At 46.0% G+C, this 27,354-nt stretch overlaps 1 protein-coding gene across 1 annotated transcript in view; it reads left to right on the top strand.

Annotated features, from left to right (window-relative positions):
- The window catches only part of PIEZO2 (piezo type mechanosensitive ion channel component 2), a 340,562-nt gene extending 326,028 nt beyond the window's left edge, over positions 1 to 14,534 (top strand). Inside the window, exons 44-52 of the mRNA XM_007463290.1 lie at positions 2,390 to 2,548; positions 4,927 to 5,074; positions 6,180 to 6,368; positions 6,666 to 6,758; positions 7,965 to 8,137; positions 10,377 to 10,505; positions 11,680 to 11,759; positions 12,797 to 12,980; positions 14,282 to 14,534. Coding sequence (XP_007463352.1) covers positions 2,390 to 2,548; positions 4,927 to 5,074; positions 6,180 to 6,368; positions 6,666 to 6,758; positions 7,965 to 8,137; positions 10,377 to 10,505; positions 11,680 to 11,759; positions 12,797 to 12,980; positions 14,282 to 14,534 — 1,408 coding nt within the window. The remainder of the gene's footprint in view (positions 1 to 2,389; positions 2,549 to 4,926; positions 5,075 to 6,179; positions 6,369 to 6,665; positions 6,759 to 7,964; positions 8,138 to 10,376; positions 10,506 to 11,679; positions 11,760 to 12,796; positions 12,981 to 14,281) is intronic.
- Positions 14,535 to 27,354: the final 12,820 nt, after the last annotated feature.

Here is a 27,354-nt window from a genome sequence, read left to right as displayed (position 1 = left end):
GTGGGAGCTTCCCGGACCGGGGCACGAACCCGTGTCCCCTGCATCGGCAGGCGGACTCCCAACCGCTGCGCCACCAGGGAAGCCCTGCTGCTACTCTTTAACCTCCAACATTCATTTTTCCTCCTTCAAATATTGTTACTGAAAATTTCATTCATTGTTTAAAGAGAAACCGTTGATTAATAGTCATATTGTCTAAATCCTTTCCAAACAAGGAAAGCGTAAGGGGAGAAATAGATTAGGAGTCTTTTAAGCCCTACAGAAGAAAATTAGGGCTACCGGTCATAACATTGAGGACAAGGAAGCTTGGATATCTTGAATAATTTATCTGATAAATGGCTTTTTCTGTGTGCATCACACCATTTAGCCCACAAATATCCAAGGGTTCGCTACAGTCTACACAGCTCTGCACGGTAGGTGCCGAGGGAGATGGGGAGGGCGTGACTCCAGCCTCCGGGAATAAACCATGTAGAGACGCCACAGACAAACGCTTCCCAGTACAGGACAACCTCAGGGTCCCTAATTACGGGTAACGTGATTTCTTCAGGATCAGTAGGTTAACTAGTACTTATTCCAAGTTGACCCACTTTAACATCATAGAAAGGAAGTTTTTTTTAGTAGGTAAAACAGGGGTTGGACCTTTTATAAAGAATAGAAGGCGGGCTTCCCTGGGGGCACAGTGGTTGAGAGTCCGCCTGCCGATGCAGGGGACACGGGTTCGTGCCCCGGTCCGGGAGGATCCCACGTGCAGTGGAGTGGCTGGGCCCGTGAGCCATGGCCGCTGAGCCTGCGCATCCGGAGCCTGTGCTCCGCCAAGGGAGAGGCCACAACAGTGAGAGGCCCGCGTACCGCAGGAAAAAAAAAAAAAAAAAAAAAAAAAGAATAGAAGGCAACACAGTTTTAAGTCTTTGATTATAATTTTGATAAATATAGACGAATTCTTTCCCATGTAGTTTTTATGTCAAGTATCTGTAAAAATCAAAGGGCATTTTCCTGGAGAGATAAAAAAAAAATGTGATTTCCTGAAGTTCTACCAATATGGACAATTCCTAGAAAGATGAGGAACTGGATAGTTGATGGGGGCTCTCCGTAAAGTATCTGATATCTTACTGGTAACTTGTCAAGCGCCCACCACGGTCAAATGCAGTTAAAGTAATTCATTAGGTCCTGAAATACCGAGGCTGGGTTTCTCCACAGCAGAGACACTCGTAAGCAACATTTCTGAGATCTTTAGCTGCCGACATCCACGTGGAGACCTCTAGGCCCCCAGACACATAGGCCCACATGCTCCTGGCTTGTTCTTAGATCTTGTCAACTAAAGAATAGCTGTTCTCGATGAAAAAATAGTACATGTTTTCTTCTGATAACAAAATTGAAAATTAATAAGACAAATCCAGGATACGTCGTGAAGAGTAATACACTGCTTTGCCTAAAATACTTAAAGCATCGCTCTTAATTTTAAACACAGGGAAGATTATACTTAAGTCTTACTGAGTTGAAAGTCTGATTCATTTTTAAAAATTGGTACTAATCATGTTTAAGACTCACAGGATGCCGCATTTATCCAAAGTTAAAAATGATCCTGTAGGCCATCTTTCTTTGAAAATGTGTTCTAATTTTTCTTTTCCAGTGTGAAATTTAGTTCCGCTAAGTTTTTGCTCAGACTTACGCTAGCATTCATGAACTGTTGGACACTATGGGTCTCTTCATTAACTGTCCACCAGGAGAAGGAACTACCATCTCTAGCTCTGAGGATGTCATTAGAAAAAGGCAAGTTAGTAGATCAGAGAGTCATGGATTTTTAGAGCGAGGGAAACTTTTCGTATAAAGACATTGATGTTTAGAAAAATGATGGCTTGAGGAACGAACTCCATAGCAAACAGAACTGGAACCAAAATCCAGGTGTCAAAAATGTATTAATCCTTGACCTGTCTTATGTATGTATAGCAAAAGAAAAAAAAAAATGGGGGTTCATTTCTCAGAATTCTTTCTCCTACATCTTCCAAATTATGCATCCTGTCAAGTAAAAAACACATTTTGGTTTCTTCTTTGTTGAGCTTTAATTTGGACCATGATAGCAGCACCATCAAAGTCCTGAGAAAATGTTTATTAGTAAATTCACTTAACAGTCATTTATTTTAATTATGGCTGAAACAACTGAATAATGCTCTGATAAATTGGGGGCACATTCAGAGCAATTTTTTTTTAATCATTAGATTTTCTGACCCCACCTCTTGCCTTTTGAAGAGATCCACTATGTAGAGAGAATTTACTGAATTGTCTTTAAGTGCCAGATGGGCGATTAGGCTTTTTAAAATTTATGATAAACTGGTGTCCTTTTGTTCCAGAAGAGTATTCCATCCCTCCACTTTTCTGTGTTTTCACATCTCAGGAAATTCAGCCAGAACCTGGTCGCCCAGCTCTGGTACTTCGTGAAATGCGTGTATTTCGGGTTGTCCGCCTACCAGATCCGCTGCGGCTACCCGACGCGGGTCCTTGGAAACTTCCTCACCAAGAGCTACAACTACGTCAATCTCTTCCTGTTTCAAGGGTGAGGACGCTCTGTGCTGTCACAGCCACTCACAGAGCGGGGCTGGCCGCGGGACGGCATTGTGTCCCCTCCCTGGGAAGGAGTGGAGAGGAAGCTGGTGGCCTCAGCATGTGGGTCCCCGCAGGGCTCCTACAGTGTTTGACAGGAGAGCATGTGTGGCCCTTGAAACGCCTTTTTGTGTGTGGTTCCACCCACCTGGCCAGGATGCTGCTCTAAAGTCAGCCGCGTGGGTTCGTTTTCTATTTCTGTATCGTGTATAATTACACTGATAATATTTCAGGATGAAAAATTGGGGTCCATGATCCTAAGTATTAATATATTCTGGGCACAGTGCAACAGAATATTTGGAATCTGGAGTGTTCCAAAATGCCTCTGGAATTTTGCTTGTGCAACAAGCCATCCATGGGAGGGGCACTGATTCCACTAATGTCACCTAATGTCAACCTGAATGCCACGCGACTTGCCTGTTCCTGGTAGGAAGTTATTACCACTCACACGGACATGTTGGTTCTTCTGTGTGAGGGTTTCGGTGTGAGCATCCCCTCCCGGTTCCCATGGAGATTATACCACAGGGTGAAGGGTCAGGCTGCTGGGGCACTGCTGGCCCCTGGAGCACCAGGCGTGGGGACTGGGGACTTAGTCATGGAGGAGTGTTGAGTGTGCTCAGATGTTGAGAACCACCACGCATGTCAGAGTTTCACTGCATGCTGCCCCGTGTGGGGAGGGGGCCTGACACGTCTTCGACGGGGTGGAATAGCGCTCCCTTCAGAGCTGAGGAGCTCAGGGGAGAAATCCGGGTGGCAACCCAAGCTGCTGGGAGGGTCTGGGATGAGCCGCAGCCTGGAAGGAGCTCTGTGTCGGTCAAGAAACAAGGACCAAACCCAGACCCCAGAGGAGCCCAGGCCATCCCACTTCCAGCTGAAATACAAGGGACTGAGCCAGGGTCTCGATAGCCTCAGTCACATAGTAGGTCCCCCAGCCGTGGGCCCTGCTGTGCCCTCGATGACGTGGCCGCGCCTGATGACTTTTCTCACCTCTCCTCATCTTTCCCCGACCAAGAGTATAACCTTCCCTAGCTCATTCGACAGCAAAGCCCCCGTAATTCAATAATCCTATGACCAGCAGATTCTCGTAGCAGAAGCAGATGTTTAAAATGAACTTACTTACAAAACAGAAACAGACTCACAGACTTAAAGAACGAACTTATGGTTACCAGTGGGGAAGGGATAGTTAGGGAGTTTGGGATTGAAATGTACACACTGCTATATTTAAAATGGATAGCAAACAAGAACCTACTGTATAGCACAGGGAACTCCGCTCAATATTCTTTAACAACCTAAATGGGAAAAGAATTTGAAAAAGAATATATACACGTATATGTATAACTGAATCACTTTGCTGTACACCTGAAACTAACACAACACTGTTAATCAGCTATACTCCAATATAAAACAAAATTTAAAAAATAAAAAAATAAAAAATGTTGAGTGAAAGAAAGACACCAAAAGAAGGAAAAAAAAGAGAAAAGAAAAAAAACTAAATCAGCAACTTGAAAAAATAAATAAAAATAAAAAAGTAAAATTGTGTTTGCAGATGATACGACCTTTTTAAAAAAAAATTTTTAACTGAAGTATGATTGATTTACAATGTCCTGTTACTTTCTGCTGCACGGCACAGTGATTCCGGTACACACACACACACACACACACACACACACACACACACACAACCTTATAGGTTATTACAGAATACTGAGTATGGTTCCCTGTGCTATACAGTAGGTCCTTGTTGGTTACCTATTTTGTATATAGTAGTGTGTAGATGTTAATTCCAACCTCCTAATTTATCCCTCCCCCCATATGATCTTTATATAGAGAAAATCCTAAAGACTCACTCAAAACCTGTTGGAACTAATCAACATTTTCATTCAGTGAAGTTGCAGGATATAAAATCAACATATAGAAATCAGTTGTATGTTAAATTTAGCCAAAGATAAATGTAGCCAAAGAAGTGAAAGATTTGTACAATGAAAACCATGACTTTAATGGAAGGAAACTGAAGACCCTTCAAACTTACTTGAAAAGGGAATTCCAGTTTGTTAAGACCATTAGCAAAAAAAAAAATAATAATATTTTTAAAATGAAAAATCCCTTTTTCAAAAAGGTATTTTTGTCAAAAGACAAAACTCCTTTATTGGACTTACTTACAATGAAAAGCAGTTGTATTCCAAGTTGGATTTGACCATAATGGTCACCTTGAGAGTTTTTTCTAAGTTGTAAGGGCTGAAGCAATCAGGACCTCCATGAGCCCTTGGGGTTGGCCAGGTGATGGGGGCCCACCCCACAACTGTCCCTGTAACAAGACGTGGTTCCTGCCAGGTTCCGCCTCGTCCCTTTTCTGACGGAGCTGAGGGCCGTGATGGACTGGGTGTGGACAGACACGACCCTGAGCCTGTCCAGCTGGATCTGTGTGGAGGACATCTATGCTCACATATTCATCCTCAAGTGTTGGCGGGAGTCGGAAAAAGTAAGCCAATAATGATGCCTTAGCCCTATTTGTTTCTCTTAGATACAGGCTGTTATGCATAGGAACTTCTGCAAGTTTCCCGGCCAAATAGATGAAGCAGAAACTACTAGGACCTATAAATGCCCCATTGATTTCACCCCACGCGAGTTAGGAATCTCGGACCTGCTGTTGCCTTAGTGAGAACAGCATCCAGACCCGTTCTTCTCCTGGCAGCTGTACATTGTGGTTAAGAAGAAGGTGTATTGTTGTACAGCCCAATAATTCTGAAGTGGCTCCTTTGAGAGCAAGAGGGAATGAGATGTGCTGGAGGAAAGTGGGGTCAGGTGGCTGGGACTCAGGCTCACCCTCTGATTCACTCTCTGATGAGGGACAGACAATGCAACATCCTGTGCAAAGGAAACTGAAGGTGCAAATATTTGCATATTCTGCTAGGTTGGATATGAAGGTTGACATATGGATAGAATTACTGTTACTTAAGGGACGCAGTCCAGCCTCCTCGGTAGCCCTGAAGGGAAACAGGTCCTGGAGAAGCAGCAGCTAAGCAGGGAACAGGCCTGTAGACCGAGCGGTTTCCACGGCACGCGGCAAAGCTGGGCCCTCCACCGCCCGCAGCCTGAGCTTGGGGCTGGGGAGCCCTTGGTGCAGCAAACAGAGGTGATTCCAGCTTGGACAGCGTGGTCCTGACAACGTGTGGCATGAATGAAGTTAAAATGTTTTCCGCCCACCATGCTGGGGAGGAGCCCGTTGAAAGGCACAGGTTTTGAATATTCGGGAATTTAAAATATCCTTATCTCGCCTGATCCCTTAAAACCAGAGGTTTACTCAGCAGAGGCTTTGGTCCCTTGGTCCATAGGTCAGCCCCCAGCAAACCCACACAGCCCTGTTAAGGAGAAAGCCGCCCAGGCCGTGATGGACCCTGTGCTCCGCGTAGCGGGATCCTCGCAGCCCCGCATCACTGCCTGCCTTGTTCCCGGGTTGGGACAGGGTGGATTCAGAGCAGATTCAGGACCCAATCCAGGGCGGACCCCGTGGTTAGAGCGCCCGCCCTTCCCCCACCCGCTTGTCCCCGGGGACCCCGCCTGAGCGCGTGGCCCTTCTGTTGCAGAGGTACCCGCAGCCCCGGGGGCAGAAGAAAAAGAAGGTGGTCAAGTACGGGATGGGGGGGATGATCATCGTCCTGCTCATCTGTATTGTCTGGTTCCCTCTGCTCTTCATGTCTCTGGTCAAGTCTGTCGCCGGGGTCATCAACCAGCCCCTGGACGTCTCGGTCACAATTACCCTGGGCGGGTACCAGGTAACCGCGCCTCCCTCCGGGGTCTCCCCCGCTCCCCCGGCCCCTGCCAGTGCCTTGCCCAGCCGTGCTTTTCCCTGATAACCACCCAGAGGACTTATTTAGGTTTTGCGGACATATTTCCTGTCTGAATTTTGACTGTTCTGCAAATATGTGATATGTGAGCTAAGGTGCAGAAGACAGTGAAGGGAGAGTTCTGTTCTAGCTGTGGGTGATACACGACCTAATATTTTTCTTGGAACCCAGGATGCAGAGAAGTGCTTTGGAATATTAACCATCCTGTGTGTCTTTGTTTTCCAGCCTATTTTCACAATGAGTGCCCAGCAAAGCCAGCTGAAAGTTATGGACCAGCCAAAGTTTAACAAATTTATTAAAGCTTTTTCTAAGGACACTGTAAGTAAATGCATGGAGTCGGTCTCGATGAACAACACCTGTCATATCGACCAGCTGACTGTTGTCACCTTATTTACTCACCACCTTACCATGGCCTGAGCCGGTGGGCAGGACTTTCTGGGGGTTATTAGTCACACACAGCAGGTTCCTGGCCACTGGCCGCTTTGATCATCTAAGATGTTATGTCTATATTATCAGACATAAGTGATAATAAACATATTTCTAATTCAGAGTATTTTCATGATGAGCACGACAGGTGTTGATCCTTTATAAATTTTTAAAATTGTGGTAGATATTGATCCCTTTAACTGGTAGAGAATCTATCCTAAGGAAATCATTCAAAATATGGAAAAGCTCCAAGCAGGTGCCTGTTTGTGATGGCATGCTCTGCGTTAGTAAGAACTAGAGGCAATTTGGGATTCAACAAGTAGGGAATGAGTGCGTCGATTACAGCAGATTTTTCAAGCAACTTCCTTTGTAATGAGATAACCATTACATTCGTGCCATGATTTCATGGCACGAAAATTTCTCAAAGTGAAACATAACTTTAAAAAGACACTGTTATTTTTAAATGATTTAAAAAACTAAGATATGCATCCCCTGCTGTATAAAACAGGGATGATGTTCTGGTGACAGAGCTGTGGTGGACATCATCCTTTTCTCTACATTCCATGCTTTTAAGTAAGATGGTAGCATGATTCTTCATAATTAAAATTGGCTTTACAGATGATGCTTTTTATTTAAATAAAGTGATTAGGCAAACAGATGCTGTTCTCCTTTAGTAAAATGATCGGCCTGCAAGTGCGCACTGTCAAAAGTAATCTTGAGGAGTGCACAGCTGTGAGGAAGGGCCCCGATGTCCTGGGTGGATTAAATTTGACTCTCTCATGAGACGGACGTTCCCCAATAGTTGATAAATGTCTTTCTTTAGTGGGAAGGAAAAAATGACACTAAATCATCTGATTTTTCTTTACTGTTTCATTGGAATGATTCCATGGCCGTGGGTGTGGCAACATCACCACTGGGGTTTGGTGATGTGACTGGAGCTGATAGTGTCAGAACACACCAGGCAACCCACTGTAGGGAGGTGCCTTTCAGAGGAAGAGATTCCCCCTGGATACGGTCAGTTAAAGGGAAGAGTAGTTACTTTCTTACACATCCTCAAGTATGTGATCTACTTATGCAAGTGTATTTGTGTGCACACAGGGTGCTATGCAATTTCTGGAAAATTATGAAAAAGAAGACATAACAGTAGCAGAACTGGAAGGAAACTCAAATTCTTTGTGGACCATCAGCCCTCCCAGTAAGCAGAAAATGATACACGAGCTCATGGATCCCAATAGTAGCTTCTCTGTTGTTTTTTCATGGAGTGTGCAGAGGTAGTTACTGTATTTCCATGCATAATTCCCCCTTCCCCAACCTGAACTCGGGGCGGGGGTTGGGGGGGCGTGGAAGGATACACACCTCAGATTAATTCTGATCTTGGTTCACGTTACTTCCTGGGAACATTCATTCGATGCTACAGCTAACATTTTTGTTTATTAAATAATGATTTGCCTGGGAATCATTGACAAAACGAAGAACTTCTTAGTTTTCCTTTTTTCTACTAACTTCAGCTTTAAAGAGGCTGGCAATGAGATCTGTGACCAAGAGAGAAAGGTGGAGAGAAAAGAAAGAGGGTGATGACTCATAACATGAGACTGAGTCGGGTGAAGTGTAAGATTTCCCTGAGCTTGGTGGTGGTGGTGGGGGGGGGATCTGCTCTTAATCACAAAGGACTTGCAGCGCTGGGAAGCCTGATTCTCTCTTGCCGGCCTCCAGCACCTGGGGAGCCCCAGCACCTCTTTTCTCCGAGCCTGAGCTGGGAGAGCCTCTGGGCAGTCCCAGGACGGGAGAGCAGGGAGATTCCTTCCCACCCCACCTGAGCCTCTGGCCAGCCTGCGGCCACCACGCAGCACGTCTCGCAAAACGTTCTTGCATCCGAAAGCCCGACGTGTCCGGGGGGCCGTTGGGGGGCCTGGACGTAATACCCGGTCTGATTAGCTCAGTTTCCTTCATGACAGGCTGTGACTCAGGACTCTGGGCAGTCCTGTGGGTCCACAATACCAGCTTCTTGGTTGGAATTAAGAAAGCATCATGATAGGTGAGGAAGAAAGGCTTCTAGAATCTGACTTCACAAGAAAGTAGTAAGAAGTCTTTTGAAGGAGGCTGCTCAGAATTTAAAGAACTCCTTCTTTAATCTTATTTTCTCCTTTTAAATGTCCCAAACTCCTCACGTGGAATTCTGTACTGGCAAAAATGCACTTCCTAGCCCTTCCTTTGAAGAGCCACCAAAAGAAACTAAAAATCAATTTCTGATTGAACATTCTGCTTTTGATTGAGATATAGTTGACATGTAGCATCATTTTAGTTACAGGGGTGCAACATAATGATCTGATATTTGTATACGTTTCAAAATGATCACCACAAGAAGTCTAGTTAACATCCATCACCACACAGTTACCAAAAATTTTTTCCCTGTGAGGAGAACTTTTAAGATCTACTCGTTTAGCAACTTTCAAATATACAGTACAGTATTATTAACTACACTCACCATGCTGTACATTACATCCCCAGGACTTACTCATGTTATAACTGGAATTTGTGCCCTTTGACCCCCTTCACCCATTCCATTCACCACCATCCCACCTCTGGGAACCACCAATTCGTTCTCTGTATCTATGAGTTCAGGCTTTGTGTTTTTATTTTTAGATTCCACATATAAATGAGATTATATAGTATTTCTGACTTATTTCACTTAACCTGGATGAAACTTGACGGCATTAGGCTATCACAAATAGCAAGATTTCATTCTTTTTTTTATGGCTGAATAATATTCCTGTGTGTGTTTATGTGTGCATGTGTGTGTGTGAGAGACATCTTCTTTATTCATTTATCTGTCAGTGGACACTTAGGTTGCTTCTGTATCTTGGCTATTGTAAATGCTGCTGCAGTGAACATGGGGGTGCAGATATCTTTTCGAGTTAGTGTTTTCATTTGCTTTGGAATAATACCCAGAAGTGGGATTGCTCAGTTACATGGTACTTCTATTTTTAACTTTTTGAGGAACCTCCAAACTGTTCTCCATAGTGGCTGCAGCAACTTACATTCCCACCAACAGTGCACAAGGGTCCCCTTTTCTCCTCACCAGCACTTGGTAACTCCTGTCTTTTTAATGATGGGCATCATGCCATTCTGACAGGTGTGAGGTGATAGCTCATTGTGAACATTCTTTTTAAAACGTAGATTCTCCGAGTCCCCATGGAGCCTAACGTCGCGGGGTTAACATAAAGTGTTTCAGAATCCGTTAGATCATCAGGGGTTTCTCTTGTGTCCCCACACGCTCCTCCTCACCTGTATCTGTGTTAAAGGTGTCTGAGGCCTCCCTGGATGTCTAAGAGGCTGGCCGTAAAGGTGAGGACGACAGGTTGAGGGTGACAATTGTGGACCCAGTGAAACTTGGTGAGATTAATAGTTCAGTGAGTTTTTAACCTCTCCTGCAGACTTCTGAGTAACCACTGACATTGAGCTCTTTTTCTGCCATTGAGCTTTTTTTTTTTTTTTTTTTTTTCTTCACAGAAACATGAGTCTGGGTGCAAAAGCAGAAATAGCAACAGATAAGCTTTCTTTTCCTCTTAAAAATACGACACGAGAGCACATTGCTAAAATGATAGCTGGCAACAACACAGAAAGTTCCAAAACGCCCGTGTAAGTTGACTGTCATTTTTAATACGGTGTTAGAAGGTGTGTGTATCTGGTCCAAATCTCCTCTACAAATACGTGTGTGCAAGAAACGCCATTTCTTCCTTCTTTGGTAACTCAAGTGAGCCTGTACTTAGAGTCCTTGATGGGCTGGGCCAAAGCACGTCTGCCCTCCTCCCGCACCTCCTGCCCAGCTCATCCGGGGAGCAAACCTTGCTCTCATCTGACCGTAATCACCAAAAGCCAGGGAGAGGCCCTGGGAGACCCTTTTCTACTATTACCCCTGCCCCTGGGGCACCAAATGCCTGGCTAACAAATGGGCGTGAGAAGAAGGCAAGGGGGTGGGTGGAAATTTGAGGGAAAAAACTGTATCTTAATATATTATCCTGCCACACAATCCTCCACTCCAAACATCTGAGCTGTGATGTTTAGATTCTAATATGAGAACCAGCAGGAGAAAAGCACTGCCATTGGTCCAAAACTGCTAAGTGGAGTATTCCAGACGCCCACCAGCCGCAGCCCAGCTCTGTCCCGTCTGCCCCAGCCCCGGGTCAAAGTGCTTTGTGTGAGGACTGCCGCGATGCAGCCCTCAGACATGGTCCCTAAAGCACCCCTTGTCAATCACTAAACACTAAGGGCCCCTGAGAACCGTCGGATCCTCCCCCATCACTTCCTGGATGAGAAAACAGCCCTGGAAAGATGGAGTGGCCCGTGCGCAGGGTGGGCTAAGGGCTAGGATGCCAGTCCTCTGCCCCCCGCCCCCCACTCCCGTCTCTGGATCTGCTCAGGCAGCCCACTTCACTAGAGAGAGTTTTGAAATCGCAAAAATTAAAATTGGAAGAGTGGTAGGATCCTAGCAAGAAAGACAGCCCCTGGCTTCAGGAAAGTCACAGATGTGGGAAAATCTCTGCAGCAGTTTTTAAGCCATTAACCAGCTTGTTGTGTACAGAGTAGGCATGAGTGTCTGGTTAGAGCCTGGCGAATTTATTCGGCTTCGGAGACTTCTCATTTTAATGGAAACCGATAAACTATGATGACTGCACATCGCATAGTTATAGGAAGACTCTCCCCATTACTTGTTTGAAATGAGGTCAAAAATAGCAATAACAACAACAAGAAAACAATTTTGCATGGGTAAAACAACTAAAACTTAATTATCCTTTTTTCTCTTAATGCCCAGGACCATAGAAAGGATTTACCCATACTACGTGAAAGCACCCAGTGACTCTAACTCCAAACCCATAAAGCAACTTTTATCTGGTAAGAATGAGGAATTGTTTCAGAACGTTTCTTAATCTTTCTTTTATTCAGTGTCTGTGGTTTGCCTTTTCAGCCTTTATCAAGCTCCTTTCCAGTTTTCTTCCCCCTGTGACATGGTTTGCAAGAAGCATAAGGCTCTGAGCTGTGTCCACCAGCAAGAAGGGATCATTTACTCACCTGGGGGCGTGTTCTTCATCTTCCTTTGTTCATTGATATAGAACTCGATTGACTTAAATCCACGTTCAGTGACATGTTAACTGATTCATCAGAATCTGTTTACTTGTTTCTATTAGCAACCTTATCTTGGGCAGAAAACTGCCTAATACAGCCGTTAACTCTGAAGGCCCCACGATAAGAACAATAAAAAGATGGCAGGAAATGGACTTGTTTCAGCCCGAGGGTGACTTGAGTACCAGGAGCAGGGCTCCATCTATTAAAGCTCTCAGCCAGCAAAACTCAGCTCAGAAGTCACCTCCTCTGGGAAGTCCTCAGGGGTCATACCACCCAGAAGTGGTCGCCCCCAGCTAACAGACCTTGTCAGTGCCGGGGGTTGCCACGTGCCCATAAACAGTGCTTGTGTGCATGGCCTTTCCCACTGAACCAGGCTGCGTGCAACCTGGTGACCCCTTAGCACCTCCTGGAGCACCCTCCTCCTGGAAGGCACTCAGTAAACGGTGGTGACATGAAAGAATCCATCGGTTCCATCAACAGTCAGCTACTGGGGTTTTTAAATGTCTAATTAGTTGTTTGGAATTGTCAGCCAAGATGCTCCGGTGATGGGTCTCCATTCACCCTGTGACTTTGCTGCTGTCTCGTGTGGCAACAGGACTGGCCTCTTAGAGAGAGAGAGAGAGACCCCCACGGCCAGGCCCCCTCCTCCTTTTCCTCTCACAGAGCCAATGTGCCCGTGTGTCCCCATCCTGGAACCGGATGCCATGGCTACCAACCAGGCCATCCTGGTTCATCCGAGAATGGCTGAAGTGCATTAAATCCATAAACTCTCCTGCTAATGTGATTTCATGTTTCTCCTTCTCCAGAAAATAACTTCATGAACATCACCATTATTCTGTCCAGAGACAATACAACTAAATCCAACAGTGAGTGGTGGGTTCTCAACTTGACTGGGAATAGAATCTACAACCAGCATGCACAGGCCCTGGAGCTGGTGGTCTTCAATGACAAGGTCAGCCCCCCAAGCCTGGGGTTCCTGGCCGGCTACGGGTAAGGAACCATTTCACCATTAACAAACAGTTACAAGATCCCACTTCTGTATCACACCAAGTTGAGGATGGGAAGTCTTTTTTCTTCTTAGAATTCTAAAATTCTATAGCTGCATTATTAGAATTCACAGATCCTTGGCCCTTCATTTTATTTATTTTTAAATTTTACTGAAGTCTAGTTGATTTACAGTGTTGTGTTAATTTCTTCTGTACAGCAAAGTGACTCAGTTATTCATATATATATATATATATATATATTTTTTTTTTTTCTTTCCATTATGGTTTGTCACAGGGCCCTTCGTTCTAAAAACTGAGGAACCAGAGTCCCAAAGAAGTCAAAAATGCCTTGTGTGAATCCCACCACCAAGCATAGGCCCAGAAGCCGTATTTCCAGCTTCTTAACTATTCCTTCCTGTTACAGCACAGTTTAGTGCAATTCAGGGCTTAAACTAGAAACAGGCAGAGTTCTCTCTTTTCTGCTAACATTGCCTTCTGACCTGAACAGATAGAGAGTCAGGTAGAAATCACAGTTTGGGACATGCCTGATGTTACCATTTCTCCGTGTTCTGACACTTCAACCCTGGGGCAGGCACACCCCCTACAAGATGCTAGTACAAAGTTTTTTACTTCCCAGAATGAGCCTCTTAAGAAATCACTGTCTATCCAGAATTTTATTATAAACATGAATCCCTGAGAAAGGCAGGGCGAAGTCCTGAGTACAGAAAAGTGTCTAAAATAATTGCATTTCTATCATATATATATATATATATATATATATATATATATATGTATGTATGTATGTATGTATTTTAACATCTTTATTGGAGTATAATTGCTTTACAATGGTGTGTTAGTTTCTGCTTTATAACAAAGTGAATCAGCTATACATATACATATATCCCCATATCTCCTCCCTCTTGCGTCTCCCTCCCACCCCTCTATCTACCATGTATGTTATGTAGCTTATGCATATAATATATGCAGTAAAACCACCAGTTCATACATGAAACTATTAACATTGGTTGTTTCCAGAATGTAAGATTTCAAAGGACTTTCATTTTTCAAGTCCTACAGTTCTGTAATGTGTAATTTTCTTTTTAAAAAAAGCATGCATTACCCTTTAATCAGCAGAAAGGTCAATGTTTTCACCAAGGGGAAACAACTTAAGCCTTGGTAAGTCTATCATGTCTTTTACGGCATTTGAGGGGAAATTTTTTTTTTTTTTCTTTTAGGCATGTTCTCTTAACCATATGTAATGGCCAGATACATTTCTACCTCTTTTTTTTTTTTTTTTTTTTCCAGTATCATGGGCCTCTACGCTTCAGTGGTCCTGGTGATTGGGAAGTTTGTCCGTGAATTCTTCAGCGGGATTTCTCACTCCATCATGTTTGAAGAGCTTCCGAATGTGGATCGGATTTTGAAGTTATGCACAGATATTTTTTTAGTTCGGGAGACCGGGGAGCTGGAACTGGAGGAGGACCTCTATGCCAAATTAATATTCCTGTACCGTTCGCCAGAAACCATGATCAAATGGACCAGGGAGAAAACAAACTGACGCCACAGACCACAAGCCAAGTTCACATTGGAATTTTCCAAAGAAAAAAAGAAAAGCACAATACTCTCCTAAGAGCTAAGCATTTCTAATTCGGTGGAAACGGTCTCTCTTCTGACTGGCGCAGAAGGACTGGGCTCCCTTTTGCCCTCAGACCTACAAGCAGAGGTCCTCTCGAAAAGTCCTTGTAATTCCGCTCCTCTGAAATCAGGGCTACTCGCTTTATGTTTCAGTGCCGGTGTCTTGCAGTCCGATGGACTACGTGTTGGAGTCACTGATGGGTCTCGTCCCTCAGAGGAACAGGGCAGGAGGAGGAGAAGGAAGCAGAGGCCTTCTCCTGTGAGGGGCGGCGCCCTCCGAAGAGACGCTACAATGCAACGCAATGCACGGGGCCCTGCGGCCAAGGGGGCGCTGCTGTGCGGAGGACGGGGGCCCTGCAGCCCGAATACGCAACAGAGCGGGGACTGAAAACTCCTACCCATATGCCTAGAGGGGAAACACAGAGGGGGCCGGTGACCCATGGCGATGCCAGTGGAAGGATAAGCCTCATCCTAAGCAAAAACATAACGTTAGTGACACTTACTGCCTTACCTTAACTGAAGACTGATGAGAAGTCTTTCCATTAAACACCAGTGACCTCTCAGGAAAAAACAGCAGCAAAACAAATACGCGGACGTGGTGTTGCTGAGGCCCAGGCGGTGACTCACTCCGACCTGGTGGTTTTCTGGTTCAGAGAATTACTGCTCTCCGTGAAACACCGCCGCCCAGCTGGAGGCGGGGTCCTTGGACGTTGTCACCTTTACTGACTGAGGTCTGAGCTCTCCTCTGCCCCACCCCCACGCTTCCTCCCATTTCCATGATTCACGGCAGTGGTTTTTCCAGTATGTGACATTTCTTCCCCCTGTTTTTGAGGTCTATCAACGAGTTTACATATTCCAATTCACATTTTTACATCTGAGACGGGTTTTTTTAAGTTCAAAATTATGGAAGAAATATGTATATTGAGCTTGGGGAAATAAACAAATGGCCTTTTCTTAAATTATTATGGGTCATACAACCTCTTCATGAAATAACAATGTAGCATGAAAAGCTGATGACTGAAATGTAGTTTTCATTCCATATTAAAAGACAGTTTCTGAGAAGAATCATCGAATGGACTAGACTATGTCCCCCCCCAAAAAAACTGATCCTCTGTAGTCTGGGTTCAGGACTGACAAAATAAAGCAAGCACATCCTGCAGAGTCACCTTAAGAATACTCCTCATTCTGCCTTACTGCATGAACTAGGAAAAGCGACTTCTCTGTACTGTGTACCGGGAGCTAAAAAAATCAACTAAGAATCCACTTCTTGTTGGTTGCATTGTGGGTTTCCTCATGTTGGGTGCTCTATGGGAATAATAAAAGCAGGAAACAACTGGTGAGAAATTAACTTCCCAGAAGGAAACCATTACAGTGAATATGGATCTTTTAAAACATATCAGAGTTCAACTGATGCCCCGTGTCTTCTAGGGAATCAGCGCAAACCTGTGCTTCAGCTGTGAAAGCCGCGTGCCTCCCCCCTGCTTAGAGAAATGCTTGTCATCTTAGCAATAAACTCAGAGCACTCAGGGAGCTCTTCAGCCCACACTTGATTTCCCGACAGCAGGAAGCGTCTTCCTGCACGTTCCTGGTTGTGAATTCTTTCTTTTAAAAATGTCAGCAAGGGACCTCGAGAGAGCACATTACAGCATATTTAGGAAGAGAAGGAATAGGAATCCTCCTAACAGGCGCAGAGGTAAAGGATGCCAGGATGGTAAACAAGTCCCATGGTTCAAGAAAAAGCCTCAGGTGTGGAGAAGGGAGGACACAGAACGACACAGAGAGATGTAGAAGGACCAGCCCTGCCGAGGCCTGTGCTGGAGTGGGACTCCCCAGAGAAGGAGGTGCCTCTGCTGGGACCCCCGGCCAGCCTGTCACGACCCTGTTCAGCCCAATTATCTGACAACGTGAAGGGATCAGCAAGCTGTAAACCGGCTTAATCCTCAGCCTCAAATGAGCGCCGGACCCGGCCCAGAGATGAGGGACACATGTCCCCTTAGAATATGTTCTCTGGAGACAGCTCTGAGAGGGGCCGTCCCCAAGGACCTGGAGGGGTGGGGTCTTGCCAGCGAGGAGGGAGGACCAGGCAGAGGGACATGGGGCTTCACCCAGCCCTGGGGGTGCTGGTGAGCTGGGGCCGCCCTTCCAGGTCCTGAGCAAAGGCCCAGCATCTGGATGCTTTATGCATAATTGCCAAAATCTTGGAAGCAACAAAGATGTCCTTCGGTAGGTGAATGGATAAATAAATAAAACTGTGTTCGAATCCAGACAATGGAATAGTATTCTGCAGTAAAAAGAAATGAGCTCTCAAGACATGAAAAGACATGGGGGAAACATAAATGCATTTTACTCAGTGAAAAAAGCCAATCTGAAAAGGCTACACACTGTATGATTCCAAATATATGACGTTCTGGAAAAGGCAAAACTATCCAGACAGTAAGAGATCAATGGTTGTCAGGGGTTAAGGCGGAAGGAAGGGATGAAGAGGCAGAGCTCAGAGGACTGTAGGGCAGTGAAAATACTCTGTATGAAACTGTAATGATGGATACATGTCATATAATACATCTGTCCAAACCCATAGACTGTACAACACCAAGAGTGAACTGTAATGTAAACTGTGGCCTTTGGGTGACAATGATGTGTCAATGTCAGGTCCTCATTTGTAACAAGCGTCCCATCTGGCGGGGGATGCTGATAACGGGGGAGACTGTGCATGTGTGGGTCTGGAAGTCTATGGGAAATCTGTGTACCTTCCTCTCAATTTTGCTGTGAACCCAAAACTGCTCTAAAAAAAATTGTTTCAAAAAAAAAAAAAAAAAAGCCACCTGTTATATTGATAAAACTCAGTGGGGGGAATGAATATGAAAGTGGGGAGAGACCAGGAATATTACAGTGATGCTATTCTTCCCCATGGAAAAACCCACGCAGAATAGGGGAGAAAAAGTCCTCCCACATCTTCTTTAAAGCCCTTAGTCATCAGCCCCTGATTAGCCAAGTATGTGGCCGTCCCCACTGGAGGAAGGAAGCCAGCCTGGGGACCCTCTAACTCCCCTGAGCCCACATCGAGTCCATCCTCCATCACCAACATCCTCATGGGACCTCCAGTGGTCAGTTTAGATTTTGTCCCCAGAAGGCTCTGCAATGGCTCAGAAACTCCATCAATTAAGTGATTTCTATACCACTCCACACCTAAGACCAAACTTTTAGTCCTTATTCAATTTCCCATCACAAACTATGGTCCAGGCACTTTGTCCAATGTCACCTCTGTGAGGCTCTGCAGAGAAATAAAATGACATCCCTAAGATACGTCAAAATAAAACGCTAACATGGAAATATTTCAACCTTAAATGCAAGCCTCCTTTCACAATTTTTCAGGGAGAAACCAAAGTTAAAATAGTAAATCAAGTTAATGGCCAAGGATTAAAGAAGATGGATTAAGTTCTCTTACCTTCATGAGATAACAGTCAAAGACAGTAGAGCCGTGTCCCCATTCTTGGAGGAACAGAGGCCACCTCAGGGAAGCAGCTCGTGGCGTCTTCACGGGGCCTCCTGGTGCTTCAGATGTTCATTCCACTCAACACCAAGTTTCTGATGGTGCCTCATTTTTTAAAGAGTCCAAAAACCAGTAACACCCACAGAACTTGCTCATAATGACCAAATTTCAAAAGCATTTGAGACAAGTCCCTGCCTGCCCAGCTGTCCAAGGCCAATGCGTGTCTCAGAAGCATAAAGGGTATCGCCAAAACCCAGAGCAGCAGCTCAACGGAAGCCTGGTGGAGTCACGTGGGTCCGAGACTGGCTGGGAAGCCTGTCTGTCGAGTCAGGTGAGCAGAATCCAAAACCCTGACTGTAACCTTCACCCAGTGCAGGGCTGCATCCTGGTGCGTGGTGACCTCTGGCTGCGGCGTGTCTTTGGGAGAGACACCCCCATTGCACCCCACGCCCTCTCCCAGAGGCACAGCTGGAGGAGCCGGGGCTGCCCGCGGGACGCAGCTGCCCTGCAGGTCCAAAGCAACAGTCTTCAGGGTTAGATTTAGGGGAGATTTAATAGGTTGCAGACACCTTCCCCGAAGCCGCTTTTCCCCAACTTTTACGTGCACGTGCCCGCATTTGTTCTTTCAGGCGGAGCAGGTGAGGAGCGCCAGCCAGGTGGCCGAGGAAATGGGGAGCTGCCAGGCGTGACTGAGGCGCCCACCCGACCCTTGGCCGGAGGAAGGACAGAAAGGAAACGTCCTGGAGAGCGACGAGCGAGAGGATGGAAACGGCAGGCAGGCGGCACTCAAGCAGCTCTGGGCCCCCATCTCCCTGCCTCTGCATCCACCGCAGTCTGGGAAAGGACTTCTGAAAGGCCACCGACACCCAGGAGACTGTGAGATACCCAGGCGTCCAGGAGAGGAGGGTGGGGGTGGAGGAAGGGGCTGGGGACCAGGCTGGAGGCCCAGGCCGGGTGAGCAGAGTGCAGGGACTAGAGCCATTCGCATCCGGGGCTGAACATGTGGCCACGGCCGCAGAGCCTGGCCCATCCTTGGTTAGCACCCAGGATGCCCCCCACACGCCCCGCATCCCCACCCTGTCCTCCCAGGGTCTCCGCTTCCCGCCAGGCCCCGCCCATCGTCCTCCCAGCCCCTGGTAGGTGCAGCCATCCTTCTCCAGGTTCAGGTTCGGGGCCAGTTGCTATTCAGGAGGGAGGGGGGGGGAAGGGCTGGGAAAAGGCCAAGGAAATGGGGTTTTCAGGATAGAGGGGGAGGGGTAAAGGTTGGTGTGATCTGACCTCCAGGCAGAAACCCTAAAGGGTGGCGGGACTGTCCCCCGGGAGGCCCCATGTCTCACAGGCGCAGCCCCTGTGCCTCTCACACAAACGTGTCCGTCTCCTTCCCAGTGGACGTCGTCCAATGCCAGGAGGAAGCGCCTCTAGGCTGGCTGGTGTTACCTTGGGTGTCAGGGGGATACCAGCCAGTCTCCCAACCCGAGGGAGGGGTTCAGACGCTCAGAACAGCCCGGAAGCTTCGGGGCCCCGGAAGGAATAGGCGGCCCGGCTCTCAGCGGAGGGTCCTCGTCGCAACCCCTGCCCTGCAGGCAAGACGTCATCCAATGGGGCACAGAGTCTTCCTTTCAAAAGTGCCTAAAATCAGCTCCGAAAGCTTTCCTAGAAGCCCTCTTCCTCCTGGTGGTTCTGTCTCTCTCACCAAGCTCGCTTCTGGGTGACAAACGTCACCATCAATGAGGGATGTCATCTGGACTGAATGCCCGTCCAGGCAGGCGCTCGACTGATCTCCTTCCTCAGTGTCTGTCTTGCCTTTTACCCACTGCTCAGATGGATTCTAGATGAAGAATCCACAGGCACCTCACATTCACATTCAGGACCAAAACCAAAATCATGATTTTCACCCCAAAGCTCTCTCTCTTTCCTGCCTTCTATTTGTTAATAATACTCATCCACTGGGGCGGAGGGGCTCAGAGGGTCTGGGACTCGCTCAGGCCATGAAGTCAACAGATACCTGTTTGGTCGACTCCCCTAAACCCCTGCCCCTCCAGTCCGGAGCCCCGCTCCTGCCACGTGCAGGCCATTCTTACTGCTCATTACAGCAGTGGGCTTGCAGCCCTGGTCTCCATCCCCTGTGGTCTTGGAATTTCATCAGAACCAACAGAAGAGCTTTGAAAAACCATAGGTTCCAGAACCCTACAAGACTCACTGATCAGATCATATGGATCTAGGGCCCAGAAATACCTCGTTTCATCAGCGTCCCAGCTCTTGTCATGGATCTGTGCTTGGGGACAGGATGTCTAATCCATGGGCTCCTAACACAGACTAATCATCAGAATCACCCCCAGTTCTTGTTAAAAAATACAGACTTCTAGACTTCACATGATCCCACAACTCTGACCTGGGGGCCGGGGTCCAAGAATCTACCACATTTAAACCATCCAGGTGATTCTGACATCAGCCAGGTTGGAGGACACTCCCTTCCCGTCCTGCTTCCGAGGGATGCTCTGGAGATGCATGCAGAGCTGGAGTCGTGATTCCAGGCGAAGACACTTGGGAAATGTTGACCCTTGCCTTCTAGCCAAGCTGTCGTCTACCCTGCCTGGATCCAAAATTTTATCCCCCCACCCCTACGAAAGGGGCGTCTAAAGCAATTGAGAAACTAAAGCTCAGAGAAGGAAGGTCCGTATCCACATCCCTCACGTTCCCTTCCTGATCATTTAACACTTTCTCGGCTGCTGGTCAAAGGCCTGATGGGGAAACTAGGTCAAGCTTACGGAGAAAAGTGAAGAATTTTTGCAGCCTTATAAAAATGATGGCTGACAAGGGACGTCTCTAGGCTTGGAACTAAGTAGCCAATCATTGGAAATGTCTGGTCTGCCTCATTAATAAATGATAATAAGTGAGGCTTAGTCGGTGGCCCCAAGCCTGGGCTCAACCCTAGAGGGGGCAGTGCGTCACCCACTTGGTCTGAGTTCAGTATCACTAAGGAGCCTCTCAGACCTCCCATGAAATCACTCCCCACCCACTGGATTAGACTGGAAATTATTTTGCAAAGACAAACTACATTTGCTGTTCTGCGCTAGAGAGAAGTCCCAAATGGAGCGGCCCCAGGGCAGGGGGCATGTTGCCTTGAACTTACGCAAAGGGTGGATGGTGTCCAGAGGGCGGTGGGAAATAGGAGAGGGAGGGTCTGGAGGGGACAGGAGTCACCTGCGAAGGACACCGCCTGGGATAGAGCCCAGAACACCTGGACCAACCGACTCGATGCCTGCACTGCTGGGCCTGCCCCGATGCGGCCGCAGGACCCAGGCCCTCACTCACTTCCCAGGACACAGCCCTCCAAGTGTGCAAGTGTAGACACTTAAAATCCTACTAAATAAAACCGGTTTCCATCTTCTAGCTGTTTTCCCTGATCCGTTCATCTGTTTAGATTTTTGGTACCACCTCCATCACAGCAAGTTTCTTCCAGGGAAAAATGCACATAACGTGAATGTTGTTCCATCTCCACGTAGGAAGACTTTATGAAAACAAAGGCCAGCTGAGCCGTGGAAAGTTCTGGGGTAACCTCTCTGGATTCCCGGTGCCGTTGGCTGGCTGGTGGCTCGGCCCCAAGGGGCTGCCCAGAGCCTGACCGGGAGGCTGCCAGCACAAACGCTGAGCGCTCCAGGGCTGGGCCTTCCTAAAACGCTAACCACACATTAAAGAACCACACAGCGCTCTAAGAAATCATGAGGGATGTTGCTCCGGGGCATCTGGCTGATGCAAGGTGTGAAATATTAACGAGCCTTGCAGATGGTTCATTGTTCAGCGCTGCCCGGAGCCCCAGAGGCTGATGACAAGCACCTCTGCCCTGCACAGCCCTTGGGGCGTGAAACCCAAAAAGCATAACAAAAAAACCCCCCAAAACCAAAAAATCAGAAAACAGAAAATAACCAGAAAACAGAGGAGAGACCCTGTGGTGTCAGTGGATGTACTGAAAACAAAGTCTTCTTGCAGAAGGGCCAAGGGGGGGCCCTTGCAGACCTCTCTGTCATCGTGGGAGCCTGGCCGGGCCGCCTCCCATGCTGGGGTCTGGCCAGAGGGAGCACCAGGCTCAGGCAGGCTCCATGGAGACACCAAGGGGATGGGGTCACGAGGTCCACGAGGAAGGTGTTTGGGCTCAGCACTGCTTTGTGGGACCCCTGATGAGAATGACCCAGGAGATGAACTACAGAAAAGGGAATACAGATTCAGGGAAGGAATCAGAAGGCAAAAGGTTACAGACCAGGGACCCCCCGCCCCCCGCCCCCCCACTACACAGCTTGTATCCCTTTGTCCCTCTCGGTCCTGGTGTTGCTAAGCCCCACTCTGCGCTAGGCGCTGAGGATGTACAGGTGAACGACGGACACATCACCTGCCCTCAGGTAACTGCCCTGCAACTTGGCAGAGTGGCAAGATACAGTTTGAACAGCTTGCTTCCATAGTACGAGTATTTGCACACACAGAACCACCAAAACAGCTGCTGGGGAAAATGGGTCTTTCATGGTTGTTTTGGCCTCAAACAGCAGTTTGTCTTTTCTGAGAGCAGCATGGGTGGAGGAAGGAACTGGGCCATTGAGGGTCTGGTCTGGGATCTGTGTTCAGGAATAAATCAGGAATAATATCGCAATGGCCTTACAGCCGTGCTGGGAGGATAAAAGGAAATCCTGGCCATATGCTGTAGTGACGACTAGCACCAGTTAGTAGTGAATTAGAGAAGATGGCCAGGTATATGAGCCCTCTTGATCAGTATTTTTATCATTTTTGGTAAAAATAGGGGTGCAGATCAAAAGCATACAGTAATCAAGCCTAACCATATCACCTTCGAAATACATGGACATAAGTGAAAGGAGAAATTGATGGAATCAAAGTCATGGCCGTGGTGAAAGATTAGAATAGTGTTCTTGCAGAATCTCACAGATCAAGGTGAATAAAACTTATTCGAACAACTCAGCTCAGAAGTCTGATATGTCCACTTTTTACAGAGCCCAGCCCTCTACAAATAGAGAATACATAAACTCTAGGGTACACGGAACACTTACAAAACTTGACCAGGTTAAGTTTAAAAAGTATCAACAAATTGCAACCAATTGTCCTCATACTGCGCTGTTTACCCCACACAGCTCTCCCCTCTTCCAGGCACGTAGCAGGACTGCATTTCCCACCTCTGCCCCTTGTGATCGGGTGGGGCTTTGTGATGAGTTCTGGCCCTGGTGGCCTGGAGCTTTCAGAGCTTCTTTCCTCCTCTCTCCTGGAACCGCTCACATAGCAACTGGCAACAGGGTGCCCAGGTAACTACCAAACTTTGATGGTCCCATAGTGTAGGTGAGATTAAAATTGTGCTGTTTTAAGCCACAGGGATTCAGGGGTTATTCATTCTGGCAGCATGATCTAGCCTGTCTTGACTCACATGTTCTTAAACGAAGATTGAAAAATTACTAATGACTAAGCAAAAATAATTTTAAAATCATGGTAGGAAAATGTAAATTCCTAAATAGTTCATGAGTTAAAAAAAATGGAATGCAAAATTGTTTAATTCATCAAAAGAAAATGACTACATTTCAAAATTTGTAAAATGTAAGTAAGGTGCACTAATCAGTGAGACTGAAAATAGATGAATTAAGCATTTAAATTCAAGATGGAAGAGAGGATAGATAGAAATGAAACAGATAATAATAATAAACAAATAACAAATAATAAACAGATAAAGGAAGTCAAAGGTAAGAATATTTGTAAGAGAGAAAATACAAGAAAAAATGCAAGAGAGTAACACTAAAATCAAGTTGTTTCTGAAGAAAATAAACTCAAACAAAGCTCTACCAAGGCTGACAAAAGAAAAAAAGGGAAAAGAAAGAGAAAAAGCATAAATTTAAAAACAAATAACCATAAGGAAATATTATAAACAATTATGTACTAATATACTTGAAAACTTAGATCAAATAGAAAATTTTCTTAAAATGTATATGTAAATGATAAAATTCAACTCAAGAAGAAATAGAAAAATACAAATGCAATAAAGCAATAAATACTGATTTGAGAGCCAGAAGCTGAGGGACATCACTCCAGATTTTCCAGACATTAAAAGGATGATGAGGTTATATATTATGAACAAGTGTAGGTCAATAAATTTTACAACTTAAACAAAATGGAAAAATTCCATGAAAGGCATGTATTGCAAAAACCGACTCAAAAGAAAATTTTCAAAGAAACAGAATGGTCCCATGCCAATTAAGGAAATTGAATTCATAATTGAAAACTTTCCCAGGAAAAAAAACTCCAGGCAAGATGAATTCATTTTTGAATTCTGGCAAAAATTTAAAGAGAAATACCAATCCTTCCATGAACTCTCTTAGAAAGCACAGGAGAAAGGAATGCTTCTCAGCTCATTTGCTAAGGCCACAATTACCCTGGTGCCAAAATCAAAGACATTTCAAGATAAGGAACTTAAAAGAAAGCCCTCATGAGCACAGACACAGAAATCCTTAACAAAACATCAGCAAATCCATTTCAGCAGTACACTAAAAAAAATTCATCATGATCAAGTGGGTTTAACATCAGAAAACATGTCATTGTAATTCATCATGTTAACAGAATTACAGGAGCTGCTGGGAGACCCTGGCCCCTCTTCCACCTGCCCACAGAACATGAGTTGTCTTCTCTGGAAGGACCGACGGACCAGGTAAAAGACCTTCAGCTCCTCAGCATCCTGGAATTCCCAAAAGAAACTTCCAAACACGTGTACAAATCACCCTGCATCACAGCCCTTCACCCATAACCCCGCCCACAAACAGCCTCTCCGCAACCCCCGGGGTAGCTTTTAGTGCCTCCCTCTAAAAGGTAAAGAGTCACAGAGAATCACCAGACACTTGGGAGTGCCTTCAACACAAAGACAGAGGCCAAAATGCATCTCAGGGGCAGAATTTGAAAAGCAGGATAATCGGCATCTTCCAAAAGATAATACATGATATTGGGTTCAGGAAATAAGAATAGTTTATGTTAGGAGTGGAAAAAGGAACAATTAGAAAATGAGGTAAGAAGGAAGAGCTCAGTGCAAATTAAAAATCTGAGACCTGAAGTGGAAATGAATGGAAGGTTTGAAAGATAAAATTGAGAAAATGTGTAAAAGATGAAAAATAGGAGAGAAGAGGTAATCAAATTAGAGGATTGAATCGGGCAGTGCGACACCCACTAACAGGAAATCTGAGGAGAGAAAACTGAAGAGTGGAAATTACTTTTAAAAATACAGAAATGAAGAGATTTTCCCACAGCAAAATCAATGCAAAGAACCGCTCCAGGGCACATCTGGTGAAATTTCAGAGCACATCCGAGGTAACTGCAGAGAGGAGAACTATCAAACGGGCAATGGACTTGGACATGGAGCTAGAAGGTAATGGAGCAGTGCTTTCGAATCCCTGAGGCAAGAGGATTTCCAGCCAAGGCACAAACATGACGGTGACACAGTGCAGACAGCCAACAGCTCAAAACAGTCCCTCTGGCCCCATTTTCTGGGAAATTCCTGGAAGACGTGCTCCACTGAAATGAGGGAATAAACAAGGAAGAGGAAGATGGGAACCAGGAAGCAGGACCCTCGGGGAGAGGGAGGGGCACAGACCCCTGCGTGCGGAGGGCGTCTGCACACAGCTGCTCACAATGCTGGACACCAGGGAGGCTGGGGGCCGGAGGAAGGCCCACCTGATGTATCACTGCAACATGGAGAGTGTGCAGAGGGGCTAATAGCCCTTTGGGAATTTTGAAAAGGATCAATTATAATTATATAGAAATACAGGCAAGTAAAAAAGTGAGGCTATGATTAATTCCAGGCAATTATTAATTTGGGGAAAAAAACAAAGGATGAACAAGAAAGAATATGTAATTGTGGCTCTCTGTTTTCTCAGATTTATTCACTTAGCAAGGATTTAATGTGTAACGATTTCAAGCCAGGCATGGTTCTAGACCCTGGGGATAAGACTAAGTCCCTGGGTTGTATTCTTGAAGGGAGGAAAGACAAGACAAGACTATGGAAAAAAAAAATCAGGGTAAGGAAGGTGGAGAAAGCCTTTGGATGTTCAGGGAAAACCTCTATGTTAGTTATGGAAAAATCTGATAAGCAACAGACGTCACTTAGATACGTAAAATATGAAAACATAAGGCACTAATCAATCAAAATTGTATTAGCTGAGGCAGGAGGAATCCCAACTTTCTCCAAAGGAATTTATTCAACACTTTCTAAAATCTGAAAACCAAGGAAGAACATTATAAACATGTTATATTATAAACATGTTATTTAGAAGTATATATAAAAGAAAGAGAAAATGTGAATTTGGTCATCACCAGAAAATTGGATTGGGGTTTGCGGAAGTGTAGGCGGAGTGTATTTGACCCTTAGGTTATGTGCATGTATTACTTTGATGAAAATAAATTCATTTAGAATCAAATATTCCTGAAACGATGGCACAGTTGACTGTACAACCTGCACCGTGAATATATAAATCCCATGTAGAATTATCGACACCCAGCTTAGGCCAGGGTGGGAGCCCCGGGACACAGGAAGAGTCAGGTGCATCGGGCGGAACGTCCACATACACACAAGGGGAAGGGCGAGTTGGCTCAGATTCCTCCCAAGCAGTTTTCACGGCCAGGAGTAAAGCAGTATTAGCAAGTGTCCGAGGGGGGAAGGTGTCACCCATAAGTGTCCTACTTAGCCAAGTCGTACATAAAGGAAAAAGACACAAGGCAGATGCTGTCATGTAGGCAATAATTCAAGAAATCCAGGAACCTTTCTTGGAAAAAGAGAAACGGTGAAATTTAGCCAATCAAGGGATGGGTCAAAATCATTTTTTTTTAAAAAAGGAAAAATAATGGTTAAAAACTGGTGCTGGTGAGCTCTAAACCCATTTAAATATAAATTTAAGACTAAGTTTTTAAGACTAAAAAACCTGAGGGATTGTGGTTAAAGAACAAGATGTAAATGTTACAAACCTTGAAAATGGGAAAATAAATAACAAAAAAAATCAGAACACATTAGGAAAAAACAATCCAAGGGGGCTTCCCTGGTGGCGCAGTGATTGAGAGTCCGCCTGCCGCTGCAGGGAACGCGGGTTCGTGCCCCGGTCTGGGAGGATCCCATTTGCCGCGGAGCGGCCGGGCCCGTGAGCCATGGCCGCTGAGCCTGCGCGTCCGGAGCTCTGCGCGTCCGGAGCCTGTGCTCCGCAACGGGAGAGGCCACAGCAGTGAGAGGCCC

This window comes from Lipotes vexillifer, unplaced genomic scaffold (genome assembly GCF_000442215.2).
Source record: "Lipotes vexillifer unplaced genomic scaffold, Lipotes_vexillifer_v1.1 scaffold848, whole genome shotgun sequence".
NCBI classification, from domain to species: domain Eukaryota; kingdom Metazoa; phylum Chordata; class Mammalia; order Artiodactyla; family Lipotidae; genus Lipotes; species Lipotes vexillifer.
This window is presented reverse-complemented; position numbering and strand designations above follow the sequence as displayed.